The 18448-nt window shown below is 34.1% G+C and overlaps 1 protein-coding gene across 1 annotated transcript in view; it reads right to left on the bottom strand.

Annotated features, from left to right (window-relative positions):
- Nucleotides 1-1473: 1473 nt before the first annotated feature.
- The window catches only part of LOC145678797 (carbonic anhydrase 13-like), a 153355-nt gene continuing 136380 nt past the window's right edge, over nt 1474-18448 (bottom strand). Inside the window, exon 8 of the mRNA XM_081749312.1 lies at nt 1474-2875. Within this exon, the coding sequence (XP_081605438.1) occupies nt 2765-2875 (111 nt within the window). The 3' untranslated portion in view covers nt 1474-2764. The remainder of the gene's footprint in view (nt 2876-18448) is intronic.

Genomic DNA, 18448 nt, shown 5'->3' with positions numbered 1-18448 from the left:
TCTCCTTATCATGCCTTACAACATCTATACATGTCCCATTACAGACACAAGTGAGAGACGTATTCATTAAAAAGAGTCAAGGGGTATCATGAAGGGGAGACATTTTTCGATTATTTTTTCTCAATATCTCACACCGTTTGCAAGATTTGAGACTGCTTCCGGTTGGAGTTTCTAATTCATGTATGACCAGTGTCTTCTTTCTTCTTGCATGCAGTAGGTAATAAGCAAATACATTACATACACAATTAATTATAATGTCAGTTATATATGGTGTTCATTGGGCAAAACACTATATATATATCTGTATATAAAAAAGGGGTTCATCTTAGACTGGAGAAATGGTTATCCTTCCTTTTCCATTATTATTTGGCCATGAAACAAACGTCTGAGACATATACAACCCCTATATACAACAGTATGGTGTTGGAATGTATAATGCTTAGGATGTGATGCTTTATTTTATTTATTTATTTATTTATTTATTTATTTTTTATAATTTCAACACTTCCAATGTACCCGTAAAAATGTAATAAAAAATAGTGCCAATGCTTTTTTTTTAAATATTCAATTAGAACTGGACAATCTACATGAAATTTGCAATCGATCAGTGAAAACGTCATCTTTCTAGAGCCTGTAGTTTCCGAGATATCATTGTCGAAAGGATTGCCCACAAACATATAAATGTAGTTTAAAAGAGCTCCAAAGATGGCAGCACAATTCATTTGCATTTATTTCGGAGGGGGCTTTATTAAACGCAAAGGCTTTTGAACAATAATTTAGGCTTTGTGAAAAATATTTCTTTAAGTAAGTTATTTAAAGTATACTCTTTTAAAAATATTTCTCTTTGTTATAAACGTAAAACCACAAAAATCAAAAGGTTTGAAAGCTAAGGTTATAGGTTAGAGCTCGGTCGCTCTTAATTCGTACTGTAGGATTTTAATAGATAGATACTATAGCACTATAGTTTATTTATTCTAGTTAATAAGAATATGAGAGTAAATAATTGCTGTTTTATATGATTTATTATTGTGTTCACACGTGCATCAAAATGTGAGTATTTGCGACTGTGCTTGTGTGTCGGTTTCTTACCCTCCCCCTCCTGGAAGAAAGTCTTGCAGCCGTCCCTGTCTATTTGCACATTTTTAAGATTACGGCTCTCGTTGCGGGTCTGCCGCCACTAATCCTGCAGAGCACAACGAATACTTTTCTGGGAGCGTGTTGGACCCAATCCCGACGTGGAGGAAGCTTTTTGATGGTGTTCATTTGGGAAAATTTTATCCAATAATAGGGTTCATATCAACTGTAATGTAGCCTACTTACTGACGGGTGTCCCATGAAATGGGAAAGTGATTTCCAGTCTTGGAGTAAAAAATAACATGTGTAAAATAGTAAAGTTATATCTGCGTGCAATCATTTCGTATTGAGAATTTTACATCTATTCATAAGTTAAAACATTTTCATACTTTTAAATTATTTTTATTGTTTTCTTAAATTACAATTTATTTTATTTTGACATAGTATTTACAAATTACCACAATTAAATATGGAAAAACTTTTAAATATAAAATATTTTTGATTAGAAAAACAAGATTTGGTTACCTTTGCAGTATTGCTAATTCTTTAATATTCTAGTAAGACGATATTTTAAAAATTATTTGTATTTAGCTCTGAAAACTTTCTCAACTTCTAGAACATTAACAAACAGACATTCACGAATATTATACTGTTTTGTCTTTTCTTTATTATTAAAAATCTTACGTTTCCTGGCAGTTTGCTAACGGTTTATAATTCCTTAGTAACAAACATTGTTAATTGTTACCTTATAACATCAATGAACTACTGTATAATATAAACGATGTAATTAATTCACTGTTCTTACAATGCCTTTTTATACAAAATTCCTCGGTAGATGACAATGGGCAAGCTATGGTTAAGTCACTTCTAAAGTGTCCAATTGTATCAAGTTAGGTATTTAATATATGAATAATTTATTCCCTACTTATACTAGTCAACTAACTATTTAGGCCTTCAACTAGTCAACTAACTACAAACTATTTAGGCCTTCAACAATGCATTAATTAGATAATCACAACACATATCGTTTGCTCTGACATCTTGTTACAGAAAAAGAATTTTTACTTTTGATGTACGTACAATTGAATGTTGCTCTTATAATAATGCTTGATGCCTAAGATACAGAAATAACACTAAGGCAACATTGCATTGGCTCCACAATAAATCATATATAGCTAATATCTTCTGTATTTAACGGTCTAATGACTTGTGTTATTTTAATTTTTATTTCCACCAGCGATCATCATTATCGTTGTTGGTCTATACAACCAAATAGGTCAAATAAAACCTCTAGATCACCTAAAATTGCTGGCTAGAGAGAAGACGTAACTTCCTGAAAGCTCGCACAATTATTTTAGGACAAAAAGCCCTCAGAAATAAAAATAGAAGCATGCATCGCACACTTCAAAATTTCCATATATTATTGCATATTCAAAACATTATTTTCCTTTCCAGCAAAATTAAGGTCTAAATTTCCTTTCAAATGAACACACTGCAATAACTTTCTTAGACATTGCTCAAAGTTATTTAAATTCGTATAAGTGAACCGGTCAAAAATCAGAGCACTGTGATCAAACAACAGTTTTATACTAAGTTTTCATATTCGTATCTTACTATTGTATGTACATATATTAAATAATCAACAATACTGCAATTGAATGACTCAGTTGAATTAGCTTGTACAGGTACTTTATTCCAAAGTTTCTATGTATGCTACCGTCCTTCCATTAAGTCGTTGCACAGGACGATGGTTATAAATAAGGGGGCCATCTTCTGAGAATACAGTTCGAAGGAGACTTAGCTAGAAGAAAAAAAAAAGATTAAATAAACTTATTATGTGATTATTTTAAGATAACATTTATAAATATTTATAAGTTGATATGGACAACAGTCTGTAACGTATGATAATTTCTTCTATGACCATACCTGAACATTTAACTTGTTAAGTTTTGTGGCCAGCAAGGATCTTATAAAATAGAGGATCTGCCCTTACAACAAAATCTTGAAGCCATACGTCACAGTTTCGTCACCCCTACTCTACCCACTCCGCCCAATAGGATTGCAATATTTTGAGCCAACACTCATGGCGGAACGAAAGTAGCCAATAAGACGATGGCAGAAACGAGAGTAGCCAATCAGACGTGCCAATGTTCGTTTTTTTTTTTTTTTTTTTTTTTTGCTTCATTGATTTAATAGGATGAAGATACATATGGGCAGATCCTCTATTTATAACATCCTTGGTGGCCATACATACATCTTTTTTACTCTTGATCGTGGCCCTAGAAACTAAATACACGATTCTGATTGGTTGCAATTTGCGATTGGTTGCAGTTTGCAGAAAATCTTCGGAAAATACATCAGTTTAAATGTATTTTTGTCTTAAGTGTTATTATTGAACATTTAATGAGTAAACTACCTTTCAATTAGTTCCAGAAATTATAACATAATGAACTTAGGGCTAATATAAAAATATATGTTATATTCTAACCTTTTAAGGTGGATCACCACCCGGAAGTCAGTACATATTTTAGCTCATTCCCTTAACCACTGCACAATGAAGCGTTACATATTAGAAATATTGTACTATAAGATAAAGTTATGTTTCAGCTAGAACACAAGACACTGATTCATTTGGTTGTATCTTCTGATATTAAAAAAGTTAACAAATAGAAGAAATTTTTTGATTCGTTTTACAATGAGCACACAAGATGTCACTTGGTGTTGAATCTTACTAGAAGTGCTCAATTTTATGAAATGTTTATTTGAATGTGTAAAGTACTTTAAAGTAACGATCTTATTACGAAATAGATATATTGTTTGACCGTTTTTCGTGTTATGATTCACATTTTATTTAAATATTAATTTACATTCAAGGAAATAGACTGAGAAGAAACTTGCGCAGAACGTCATAATGCATTGTTGCCAAATTTGTACGTTTAATTCCTGGATTCTAGCGTTGCAGTTCGAGAAGCGGAACTTAGCTGTGAATTGCAGTAAGGGTCGAAAACTAATTTCTCCAGAAAGTATCCAAACAAAATTCCATGATTACGTCCTTTATTATCTGGCACCAGTACACACTCGACACTACTTGGCAACGCCGCACTATTCAAGCAGTGTTTAGCATAGCACCGAGAACACCTAATGATCCACCTTAGGCTAAGAGAACTTAATACATTGCTTGTTCACTATAAATATGGTATGGCGTTAATGTTTCGAGAATTGTAGATTAACTTCGCTTACAGACAGAACCCGAGTTAAGTAAGTTCATACTTATCTAAGAAATTTTATGATATAAGCAGGGCCGCCCACAGGAGGGATGTATGGCGCAAGCTGCGCCATTGAGAAAAATTTGGGGGGGGGGGATTTTACTCTGCTTTTGAACTAGCAATTTTACTGTCGGAATAGCATTAAAACACGATTTTGAAAAGCTAATTTTCAAAAATTTTCCGGGGTGAAAACCGCCGTACCCCCTGCTTCGATACTCGATGAATGAAGTACCGCGCAAGTAGCCGTATGAAAGGAAAGGTTGGTTCGTTTTAAGAGAGAAGGGCCGCCCACAGGAGGGATGAATGGCGCAAGTTGTGCCATCGAGAAAAAAAATTGGGGAAGAATTTTACTCTAATGTCGAATAAGTAATTTTGCTGTCGTCAGAATAACATTGGAACACGATGCGATTTTTTTTTTTTTTTAATGAATGAATCCCCCTACCCCCTGCTTAGAAACTCTATGAATGAAGTACCACGCAAGTTGCTATATGAAAGGATGGCGCCAAGTTCTGGTGAACAACAGTTACAAACACTCAAGGAATCACTTTCAAATTTAGATTTGAAACTTGCCTATGTTGTCTGTTGAAAATTATAAAGTAGTTTGACATAATTGTGAGCTAGTGGTACAACAGCCAAGTTTCAAATCTAAATTTGAAGTGAGCCAGTGAGTGTTTGTAACTGTTGTCCACCAGAACTTGGCGCCTATTTTTGTGATTTCAATTCTTTTTAAGGCCACTCGTACTTGGCTCTTTTACAGGAATGTTTTTGTTGGATATCACTTCTTTTTGTAAGCTAATTTCGAGGATAACATTTTCTTTTGGTATCAAACTCAATACCTTGTAACTTGCGTCTTACTTTTCATGTACAAGGGAATTATATCAATATTTTGTAAAGAAAAAAATAATACTACTAATTGTAAAAAGAAAAATACCTGTGCCATACACAGTGTGTAGAAGTTTTTATACCCTTCAATATCCTTATACAACATATTTAGTATCGTACACTACCAAGACTACTAATAAAAGTAATGCCATTTTTATAATTACTACTGCCCCTACTACTACTACAAGCATTCTATAATACTACTACAGGAAATAAAAACAACAAAAATAACAATTACTAGTACTATAAAAACTAGTGCTACACTGGGCAATTGTTTTTAGAGGACTTGAGTTTTGAGGAGGGAAGAGATTATTAGTTTTGGGGGGGAGTGCGCCATCAGCTTTGGGGGGATGGGCACCCCTGGATATAAGTAAAATTTACGAACAACACTTACATCTGAAGCAAGTTCTATTTTGAGAGCCATCTAGTGAGCGAACCATGAAGTAATTAGGTAATTAAATTAATGTTGAGCTTTATTAATTACTTGCTACTTTCTAGCAATAAAAGGGGAGAATAAAGTGAAAAAAAAATCGATATTTCAAGTGTACACGTTTCATGGCCCATAGATGCCGAAGAAGTTATTTTTTGACATTTGTCCATCTATTCGTCCTGATGTACTACTATGAGCAAAATAAATGACGCGTCTCTTTATTTTGAAGTTTTTTGAAAATATCTCCGTTTTCTTTATATGTTCGAAATTTCGGAAGGTTTCCCCAGCAGGACAGGTTAATAACAAACCCGTTTTTAATATTTGTGTTAGATATTAGCTTAAAATAAAGAAATTAGAAGCAAAAAACATTAAATCGACAGAAATCTCGAGAATTACCAACTCTGCTAAAGTGGGAAATTTTCAAGAACGCGAGGGAATTCTGCAGTTCAACACGAAGCAGCGACATCTATGTCATTGAGAGAAGCGTGAATTAGATCTACAAACGAAAATTTTAACGAAATATTTCTAGTATGTCTTATTATATGCATTATCAGTGAACTCCAAATATATGAATCTATGCTAAGTATTAACGTATAAATAGTGCAAATAGTGGAAATTACCTATGGAAAAAGACGAACTGTTAGCCCAATCGTAATGAAAAATCGTCTTTACTGTAGAACAGGTTCAGCTTACGTAAGAAAGCAAATAGCTCAGTTAGATAAAGCAACGAGTTTGTATACCGAAGGTAGACGGTTCGAATCCCGTGGAAGTACTGTTGTCATTTTTATCACTAAGGTTATTTTATTTATTTTTTATTTGGGAAAGAATCAAAATGTAACATATGTGTAAAACTCATGACGATACCAAAAAAAAAAAAAGTTTGGATATTTTGATAACAGATTTCCCTATTAAATGTTTAATTTTCTCTATAAATATTTGTCTTAAATTGAAATTGTTTTGAATTTACTACATAAGGAAATTTGCCCGAAGGAGGAGAACTCAAGTAATTGATATTCTATGTAAAAGCAACCTATTGTAGAATGATGATGCTTCTTACCTTCAGCACATAATCTTAACGTTAGAGAGTCAGAGAGAGAAAAATCCTGTTTTTCCTCCCCTATGACCACTCATCTTAAAGCTCTATCTATAATGATTCGTGTCACATAATTTCGGCTCTCCAAAGACATTCATATTTTTTATTATTATTATTATTATTATTATTATTATTATTATTATTATTATTATTATTATTATTATTCCTGAATATGAGCCAGAGCCCACTCTGAAAAATTGCATCTGGCGTTCTGAGTGAAAGTTCTATGGGATTATTAGAAAAATATATTCCCGTTTCCACGCTGATTGTAGAATTTCTTAAACAGTTATTGAATTACGTTCGAAAGGTAGGCGTAAATAGCGCCCCCGCAACAATGTGGCGTGGGGACCGCACAAGCTGCAAGGCCAAAAAATATACAGAAAGTACGCCGGGGCGGAGCAGGCCAAATTTTCACACGGGCAAAGTGACTTTTTGGCGCCCTTCCCCTAGTAGTAGCCTATATTTTACATTTTATCACAGTGTTTTTAATAGTTTAAACCAGGAGCGTCATTTCAGATTTTGCTTTGGGGGGGGCAAGACCTCTTGATATAAGTAAAATTTCGCGTTTTTCACTGATTTACTACTATTCTAATGATAAAATCTATATACATCTCAAACTCAGGGGGGGCAAATGCCCCTCCCTGCCCTCCCTAAATGACGCCCCTGTTTTAAACCCATTTTCAAAAAGAAATCCATTACCTAGGAAAACTTCACAAAGAATATGGCCCGCTATAAACAATACCAAATCCACCCCCTCTGGTCTAGTGGCTAGCACGCCTGCCCTCTGTGGTACCGGGTCCAATTCCCGGTGGATTACTGTTGAACGATAAAAGTGGTTCGGATTCCACTATAATTAGTATCCACATCTCCCTTGCCCATTAAGGCATAACCGTGGAACGCTAAACTCAAGCAAACAAACAAACAATACTTAATTCCCGGCACTCTTTATTCTACATGCCATCTCTCAATTTTTCGATACAGCCCCCTTAGTACTATGAAACTCTCTTCTTCCATAGTGAAATGTAAAAAGATCATATAATTGCCACTACTTTACAAGAATATAAACCAAAAACGTCAGTAGAAAGCACATTGTAAAATTTACTTTTTGAGGCTCGTTTTGGTGCCCCTCTTTCTCTGGCACCCCGGGCAGTCGCCCGGCCCTTAGTCCGCCCTTGAAAGTACGGACGCATAACTAAGGACTGCGGAGGAGAGGTTAACCTTCATGTTATGCCACTGGTTTGACGTGTTTGAAATGTTCAGTAAGTGATCGGTTAGTGAAATAATTTCGACGGTTACTGATGTTTAAAGTTTAGCTAAGACAAAGCTACCTAACCAAATACATTTGATATCGCGATGTCACAATTTGATTTTTCCTCACATAAAAAAGATAAAAACAATAGTAATAAAAACCCTCACTCGTACTGGGCTCCTAACTAACTAACAACCTAATTCGTACAGACTAGTTGCTCTGACCAACTGAGTTTCGATTTCTTACGTGAGAGAAGTCTGTTATATTAAGAGGCATGCTTTTCATTATCAAAACTGTTCGAAGTAATACGAACATGGCTTAAGAACAGAGACGGAAATGAATTACCACTCGATTGACCTTGAGGGCAAATCACCAAAGCGTAGCTATAAACGTAAGTTCCAGCATGCATTTCTCTGGAGTTGTGTTCAGTATTCCTATCTGCCAGTCATGCTTGTTCGTAGAAGTAATATGTTACAAACCTAACCTTTCGATAGAGCACAATGACAGAGAATCAGAGGAAAGAAACTCTTGCCATTGTGAACGTGGGATACCACACTGTGCAATAAAACTGACGCGTCTCCTTGAAGTGATATTTCATCGAAAATAACTCGTTTTCCTTTATATAGTCTATCCGAAGTTTTTGAGGGTTTCAAAATGAGGAAATGTTACTGACAAACAAGAACGCATTTATGGGTGGGTCTAGGGGGTCCGGACCCCCTCTGAAACCCCAACTTTTCTGTAAATTTAGCCTAATTTTGGGGATTATCTTTTAAAATTTTATTATAATTTATCCTAATATTGAAGTCGGACCCCTCCCGAAATAAATTACTGCATACGTGTCTCTGACAATTTTCAATATATTCGTTAAATAATAAAGTAAAATAACTAAATTAGGAGCAAAAAGCTTTAACACGGGCTAACTTTTGTCTACTGCCAATATTGCTAGAAGGGATATTAATAGCAAAAACTGCTAGTCAATGCTAAACCTTGGAACGTCATCCCGAACAACAAGTCTATTATTGAGAACTACATATGAAACATGTTATTAAAACTTATCCAGCTTTTATCTGGCATGAAATTATTATATACACCAAAATTCACTCTCCTAAAATGTGTATCTAAACAATGTACGAAGCAATGAAAATTTTTTATCGAAATATTTGGGCAGGAAACTCTAACAGCCAGCCATTTTATTTAAATCGTAATAAACCCTGTAACCGTACGTTAACGTGAGGACAAAGCTTGGTCCATTGGTAAATTGTTTGAAGAATAAAAACTCAATGTTCGTAGGTTCGAATCTATCCAGTCACCACAACATTTTATTCTTATGTGTAACGATGAAATAAGAAAAAAATGTATAACCGTTAAGACAAAACTTCAACCAAGTCTGAAGAGAACAATACTAAAATAGTAACACAATGACGTCAACCAAAAATTATTTCATGCAGCGTTTGGACGAAATTACAGCTGTTAACAATTGCAGAAATAAAAACAGGCTGATAGGTGTAATGCAATCTAGACTTCTGAATTCATTTACTTCCTGAAAACTTCCGTCTCGTCATTGGTATGCCGTTAATCATTGTAAAACCTTTCAATTGGAAGTGAAATGACACAAACTAAAACAGTTTTAAATCAATAAATAATGTCTATGTGTAAAAGTAGGTGTCTTTTATCTGTAGTTCTGAGTTCCTTTTACTTTGAAGTGACAAATGAGAGAAGAAAGTATGGTGTTCGAAAAAAAAAATCAAATTTGAGATTTCAACGAATTTATACGTATTATAGCCCCTAACACCGAAAAAGTTATTTTTCGATACATGTCTATCTGTTCGTCCGTCCGTTCGCTACACTTTTCTGTGCACTCGCCTAGAGGCCATACCGTTCAACTTATCTGCACCAAATTTTAGTTTAAGATTTTCATAGTATTTCCTATAGTTTTTTTTTAAATTTCCCTCCTACTCCCAAAACAAGGGTAGTTTCCTGTACGATGAAAATAGAAAAAAGATATTTTCTCATAACTGGCTCTAACGATCTTGTTTTCTTTCTTTTTTTATAAATCAATATTTAATTAGCAACCCTATTTTGTGGTATAAGGCATTTATCTGAGAAAAATCTACAAGGGGTAGTTTATACTAAGGGGGTGAGTTTTTTCTCAGTGATTTTCTCAAAATGGACTCAAATGTTTTCGTTCATATTTCATAAATAAAGATTCCATTAATAACTTATCAATATGCCATAACTCGTTTGTCCTAAAAAAAATGCGAGGGGTAGTTTATTCTTGGTGGAGTGTTGTCTGGGCGATTTTCTCAAAAACGACTCAAAAGAGTTTATTCATATTTCAAAAATAAATATTTCGTTAATAACCGAACAATATGGCAAAACTCGTTTGTCCTGAAAAAATATGCGAGGGGTAGTTTACTCTTGGGGGTGTTTTTCCTCCACGGTTTTCTCAAAAATGAATCAAGCAATTTTGTTCGTACTCAGAAATAAATATTTCATTAAAAACCTAGTAATATGGAATAACTCGCTTACCCTGAAAGAATCCTCAAGAGATAGTTTATTCGGGGAGTTATTTTTCCCTCACGATTTTCTCAAAAATTACTCGGACAATTTTATTGATGATTCATAAATAAGTATTTCATTAATAACCCTATATTTTAGTACAAGTCATTTCTATGAAAAACAATTACAACGGATAGTTTATTTTTGGGGTCAAGGTTATTTCCCCGACAATTTTCTCGAACGACAGGCGATTTTGTTCAAATTTCGCAAATAAATATTTCATTAATAACCAAAAGTATATCTTAACTCATTGTTCGAAACAATTCACAAGAGGTAGGTTACTCTTCACGTGTTCTTTTTGAACGACTTTCCCAAAGTGACTCATTTGATTTTTTTCATATTTCATAAACAATGATTGCATTAATTGGTCTATTATATGTCTAATGAAAATGTGCTCAAAGTGTGAGTTAGTTTTGTAGTGTGGATTTTCTTCAATCGAAGTTTTTTATTCGATAATCTGACATTCGATGTATTTGAATAATACGATAATTTTATTCGTATTATCCAAATACACACTTCAGTAACAACTGCGGCCTAACACAGTTAAGAAATTGAATTGAAAAAGTTTAGTGCGGTGGCCCTGTAATTGAATATTTTTTGAGAAACTCCCTAGCTTTTTGTGGTAAACTTAGGCTTTTCTTTTTCGAGCGACAAAAGAGAGAAGAAAATATAGTGATTATGAAAATAATATCAAATTCAGATTTCAACGGATTTACATGTTTCATGGCGTCTACATACCGAAAATGTGACTTTTTGACACCCGTCCTTCCGGTCCGTCCGTTCGGCACACTTTTATATGCACTCGCCTAGAGGCCATACCGTTCAACTTATCTACACCAAATTTTAAACGTAGGGTTTACTTAGTATTCTTACAGGAGCTTTTCCATTTTTTCCTACCATCTAAAATAAGTGTGGTTTACAAACAGCCGAAAATCGAAAAACGCTATTTTCTCAAAAATGGTTTTAACAATTTTGTTTATTTTTCATTAATCAATATTTAATTAACAACCCTATATTGCAGTATCAGATATTTCTCTTAGAAAAATTTACAAGGGGTAGTTTATTCTTGGAGGTGACTTTTTCTCGACGATTTTCTCAGAAAAGACCCTGGCGAATTTTGTACACACTTCATAAATAAATATTTGACCTTACAACATGGTATAAGTCAATTGACCTGAAAAATATATGAGTAGTAGTTTATTCTTGGACTTGAATTTATTCTCAGTGAGTTTCTCAAACACGACCAGTTGGCAACCCTGTATCTCGACAACGAAGCTGAATTCGAAAACTGCAAGAGGACCATTTGTCTCCTTTTGATGTCACGAATCACCTCCCGAAGTTTGTGGACATATTTCAGGTTCACCCTTAATGAAGCTTCTTTTCGAAAAGTTAACTATTAACTTTAGGCATTGTTTATCTTTTTTTAAATCACAAATGTTGTTATTAATTTTAAGGCAGAGAACTACTTCTGAGAGAATAGATCTTGAAAGTTAATATTAAAACTTAGACTTTTGTTTTCGAGACATTCCAGACAAGACGAGACATTTTACAAGCTATCTCGTATCCAAAACATTTGCCTCGTATTATCTTGGATGTCACAAAGCGCGTCTTGTCTCTTTCTCGAGACATGTCTTATCTCGTGCGCATTCGTTAACACTTGGAAAGGATTATCTTTCTACTCAAAGCATTGTTTTTATAATTGTTGCATATTTATGATAATTGCTGTCCACATAAATTACAGTCCTTTCAGTTGAATTAATTTTTATTATTATTATTATTGAAATTGCAATATCTAGTTTAACGTTGGTCGATTATGCACCTACGCTAAGGGAGAATGATGATGAATGAAATGGTGAAATGAAGAAAGTGGGAGGAAAATGGAAAATCTCAAGAAAACACATACCCATGCACACGGTATTTGTCCACCTCAAATTTCACTTGGCGCGAAGTGGAATTGAGCCACGGACCCCATGCACCAAAGGTGAATGCTCTATTATTATTATTATTATTATTATTATTATTATTATTATTATTATTATTATTATTATTATTATTATTATTATTATTAATAATAATAATAATAATAATAATAATAATAATAATAATAATAATAATTGTAGCGAGCTCAACGGGTTTCAACCGTTCGACTTAACCAACGTTTGGGTGCCTATTCGTTCGTCGGCTCCATGAGAACTTCTCATAAAAGACATTTCATTTTAATGAAACTAGTAAGTGCCTTCTTTTAGCTCTGCGAAGTAACTATTGCTTGGAATATGAATCTGCAAAACATACGAGGTAAAATTAACCAAATGGTGCAAGTTTCCACTTATATATACAAAACAATTTTGCAATATCAACTACGTGAATCTTGTCCCATAAAGAAGCCGAAACCCCTACACCGAAGAGCCCTCCGAGATTTGATCATTGTCCACACGGACTGAAATTGTCATTTGAAGCCAAGGCTTTAATATGAAGCCAATAATTTCTTTAAAATAGACGGAAAATTCGGAAGTTATAAGCATTTTCATATTTTTGCCTTTTCTTATAAGGGAGCCGTAACCCCCTATACTGAAGAGCCCCCCCCCGGAGATTTGATCATTGTCCACTCGGACTGAATTTGTCATTTCAAACCAACACTTTAATACGAAGCAAAATATTTCTTTAAAATAGACGAAAAATTCGAAAGTTATAAACATGTTAATAATTTTGCCTTTTCTCATAAGGGGGCCGTATTAGCCTACACTGAAGAGCCCCACGAGATTTGATGATTGACCACTTGGACTGAAATTCTCATTTGAAACCAAAACTTTTAATATGAAGCCAAAAATTAAACTTTTACATCAATTTAAACTGACTGGGTTCCGGTTCCCCCCACTATTGTTTAGTTTAGTTAAGTGGTAATTTGTGACAGCTTCACATCATCAAAAGAATGTTTCACTTCAACTCCCCTCCCCCAGGAGTTCGTGCTGGATCCACCACTGGAATCAATAGACACTCTTCCTATTCTTTTTGTCACCCTTGTGTGTAGGGGCTCCCTCGTACAAATAAAGAAGCGGTAATATTACAATCAAGGGGCGCTATATATTAGGTAGTTTTTTAGTTACCTACCCCTAACCGCACAGGGCCATCTTTCGTAGAATAAAAAATATTACGTGATATTCCAATCATGAAAGGGGAGAGGATGCTGTAAATATATTTCTTATTCATTTTGTCTGTCCTGCTTATCAAAACTTACTTTCTGTTGGAAGGGTACTGAAATGAGAGGGGCAAAATAAAAAGTCGTACCCCCTCCTACATGGTTGCTCAAATAAGTACTAAAGAAAGCATTTTAAACTAAGATATTTAAGATTTAAACTAGGAAACTAAGATATCCTTACATTATGTAAGGATGGCATATTCAGGATTATTATTAATAATATTATTATTAATATTATTATTATTATTATTATTATTATTATTATTATTATTATTATTATTATTATTATTTGAATGTTTTTGGAGCACCGAAATTTTGTGAGACGAACAGTGATATGTAGAGGTTTAAGATGGGTGGTCATAGAGGAGGAAAAACCAGGATTTTTATCTGTCTGACTCTCTAACGTAAAGATTATGTGCTGAAGGTAAGAAGCATCATCATTCTACAATAGGTTGCTTTTACGTAGAATATCAATTACTTGAGTTCTCCTCCTTCGGTCTACTTACCTTATGTAGTAAATTCAAAACAATTTCAATTCAATACAAATACATTGTAAAACTTTTCCGTAATTAAACATCTAGGGAAAATTAAACATTTAATAGGGACATCTGTTATCAAAATATCCAAACACGTAGATAGAAGAGTATCTAGTGAGAAATATTGTGAAACTTTATAAAATTCTCCAAATTAGAATTAACATTTACTGGGAAACATTCGTTATGCGCCAGCGAGCATATGGTGAGCAGTGAGCACAGGGGAAATAATTACGAAACTGTTTGCAAACAAAATTAGGGACGCTAATGCAAGTGCGACAACGGCATTTTTTTTCTTTTTTTGGTATCGTCATGAGTTTTACACATACGTTACAATTTAATTCTTTCCCACATAAAAAAATAAATAAAATAACCGTAGTGTAGAGATAAAAACGACAACGGCACTTCCGTGGGATCGAACCCGCTACCTTCAGCATACAGACTCATTGCTTTAACTAACTGAGCTATTTGTTTTTTACGTGAACTGAGCCTGTTCCGGTAAAGACGATATTTCATTACGATCGTCATACCAATTCGTCCTTTTCCATAGATAATTTCCACTATTTGCTCTATCTTTATGTTAATACTTAGCATATATTCATATATTTGGAGTTTGCAGATAATGCATATAATAAGACATACTAGAAATATTCGTTAAAAGTTTAGTTTGTAGATTTATTCCACATTTCTCTCAATGACATAGATGTCGCTGCTTCGTGTTGAAATGCAGAATTCCCTCGTGTTCTTGAAAATTTCCCACTTTAGCAGAGTTGGTAATTCTCGAGATTTCTGTCGATTTAATGTTTTTTGCTTCTAATTTCTTTATTTTAAGCTAATATCTAACACAAATATTAAAAACGGGTTTGTTATTAACCTGTCCTGCTGGGGAAACCTTCCGAAATTTCGAACATATAAAGAAAACGGAGATATTTTCAAAAAACTTCAAAATAAAGAGACGCGTCATTTATTTTGCTCATGGTAGTACACTGGCTTAGACACCACATCGTTTAACGTACCTCCATAAATGTTTAGACAAGATATTTATGAGATTCTCCAGTTTTTCTTTCGAATTTTCCTCTTACTAGATACTAGAAAAAAGGATAGTTTACTGAAGGATGAAAATAAAAGTTTCTATTTTCTCAAAAATGGTTCTAATTACTTTGTTTATATTGCATAAATCAATGTTTCAATATCAACCGCATACTGTGATATAAGTAGTGGGTCTAGATAGTTTCTCTGCGAAAAATCGAGAAGAGGGTAAGTTTCCTCATGGGCAGAGACGTACACAGGGGGTGGGTTCTGGGGGTCCGGACTCCCCCGAAATTTCGACTTTTGTGTAAATTTAGCCTCATTTTAGGAGCAAATTTTTAGGGATTTTAATATAAAATACCCTCATATTGAGTTTGGACCCACCCAAATAAATTCCTGCGTACGCTACTGCCCATGGGTGTCAGTTTCTTTCGGACGATTTTATCAAAAACAACTCGGACGATTTTCTTTATATTTTATAAATAAATGGATAATTCTCACTTAACTCCGGCACGCTATGTGCAACTGCAAAGGATGTTCAAAATTTAATTTATCTAAACCCATGTGTGGGAAGAGATTTTGCAGCCCTGAAGAAGCTGTAGTGGCTTACGAGAATGAACTTTCAACACTTGAAGAAAAAGACTGGCAACACTGCTTTCAAAAGTGGTTTTGGAGGATGCAAAAGTGTGTACAGTGTAATGGTGAATACTTTGAGAAAATGTAAGTAAGTGTTAAATTGATTTTAAGTATGTAAGTTATTTCACATCTCAAAGCTTTCGTAGTGACCCTCGTATATCATAGGAACATATTTCATTGATAAATCCAGCACAACATGATTTATTTAGTTTAAGGAATTGAAGCAACGGAGCTTAGTGTGGTGGTCTGTACCTTTCATTTTTTTTCTTACCATCGAAGTTGTAAGATTTTGTATTCCAGTATTGCCCAATAGTATTATTTAGTTACTTTTTCATATATGTTTGTGACAAATCTGAATTATGGCAAAATTTCGACGACTTACGCAAAGAACTCTGGAATATATTTACGTAAAAGGAAAGGACTGTCTGCAGTAAGCTTTCATGCGTTACCTGTACTGTCATGCCCATTTTCACATTTTCATAACTCCGAAAATAGGCCTATAATAGTACTAGTTTACACAAAGTTTTATATACATAAGGGCGGATCCAAGGGGGGTCTAAGGGGTTATAGCCCCCCTTGACGCTCAGGTTTACACTGGATAAAATGGGCTTCAATTCAGCTTTACACTGGATAAAACGGCAAATTATGGTTTGGCCCCTCCCTTGATCATATCCTGGATCCGCCACTACATATATGTAAAAGGAAAGATGTAGTTTCAAGTTCCTGATCATGCTCTCAGGATATGTGGGATGATACAGAATTAGTGAAATTAAAAGTGCGACCGGCGAGAAAAACAGAATCTTGAGAGAACACACAGATGCAATGTTGTTTACTAGTAGCGTACATAGAATTTTAGAGAAGGGGTAAGGGGCTCAAATTCCCAAGTTCATATTGTTACAGAATTTTCGTATATCTTTATGTTTTCGTAATATGTTGTGTACACCATTGCCAGGGCAGGATTAAGGGGTGGCTTGGGGCGGCTATAACCCGGGTTTCCTGGTTGACAGCGGCCTCCACTCTGATCAAAATCTCAGCTGGTTATCTAAAAAGAATCATGAAGTTACAATCATCATCATAAAATAAAACATGACCAAAAAAAAATATGAAACATATTCTCGTATCTCGTAACTTTCCTACTGTATTTTTACAGAAATGTATTAGGTGAAGTCAACAGGGGCCACATATTTTTTTCTAGCCCGGGCCTCCAGATGTGTTACTCCAGCCCTGGCCATTGCTGTTCCCTACAAATCCAATGCAATTATCATGATGTAGGATTGAAGTAGCAATATTAAGCACTACAGGCCCGTCAAGTGGCCTGGGGCTGAGATTCCACTCCGACCACTTAAGTCTCTCCTTAAATTTTCAGTTGTTTCTTGGTATGTACAGTATGTATGTATGTATGTATGAACTCAAGTCAGCCCGCAAATGGTATCGACTTTCTCTCTGTCTTAGTGTTCTTACTACGATCTGATGTATACTACACACAATTTCATGAACATATCCTCTAGTTGCACCCCATTCTGCTTTTCTTGGAAGCCGCCATGTATTCTTTAAAATAATAATAATAATAATCTAATAAATTCCAAACCATAAAAATACATTATGATGCAGCATTTAGTGTAGGGTCAATCCATTTAAAATAATTCATTTCCAGATTAGAAGGTTGCTGATAAAATTTGTTACTTTCTGATTTTTATACACAGAGTTGTACTATATTTACGGAGTTAAAACAAGTATACATTTAGTTGTTTCTTTTCATTTTTTTTTTTTTTTAATCTTCAGCGCCTTCTTGAAGGGTCATTTTTGTATAGGCGCGTAAACCTATTTTGCACTTTACAAAAGTTTTACGGTAAACGCTGTAGCTCCGTTACTTTTGAAGATATTGATTTCTAACCAGAAAAAATGCACTTGAAAGAAGATTAAATGTTCAATATTTTATGTTCAGTATATTACAGTACAAATATTTTTTAAAAAAATGACTGAAAGTTAAAATTTTAAAAACAAAATGTCTCATTTTTGAAATTAAAAAAATTCAACGCAAATAATAATAATAATTCAATATTAGTTTTTTCCCCTGATCATAGACTTTGTGTTATGCTACACTCTAAGAGAGTTCTATATACCTAAAACTCCATTTTTTTTTTTTTTTTTTTGTTATGCTTCTTCAGAACATTGCTATTTTTTACAAATACTCTACCTAGGTATATTAAGCCTGATATATGTCTAAAGATACACACTTGAAATATCTCAAATTTTCCCAGGACAATCGTTGTTTAAGTAGTAATTACTGATTAAAATTCGTTTACTGAAACTTAATTGGTATTTCTGTTGCGTTTTATGGACAGAGAGAGGCGATTTTTTTTTTTAAAGCATTAACAGTACAACTAAAATATCCATTCTCAAGTAAACTATAGGCCTATATGTTACGTGTTAAAACATATACTTCACTTGAATTGTGCATGTTGTAAAGATGAGACACACCAGTTGTTAATCTTTTGAAG

This window comes from Thermobia domestica, chromosome 2 (assembly GCF_964235325.1).
Source record: "Thermobia domestica chromosome 2, izTheDome1.hap1.1, whole genome shotgun sequence".
Taxonomy (NCBI): domain Eukaryota; kingdom Metazoa; phylum Arthropoda; class Insecta; order Zygentoma; family Lepismatidae; genus Thermobia; species Thermobia domestica.
Note: the sequence above shows the minus strand (reverse complement) of the source record. Positions and strands in the feature narration are given on the sequence as shown.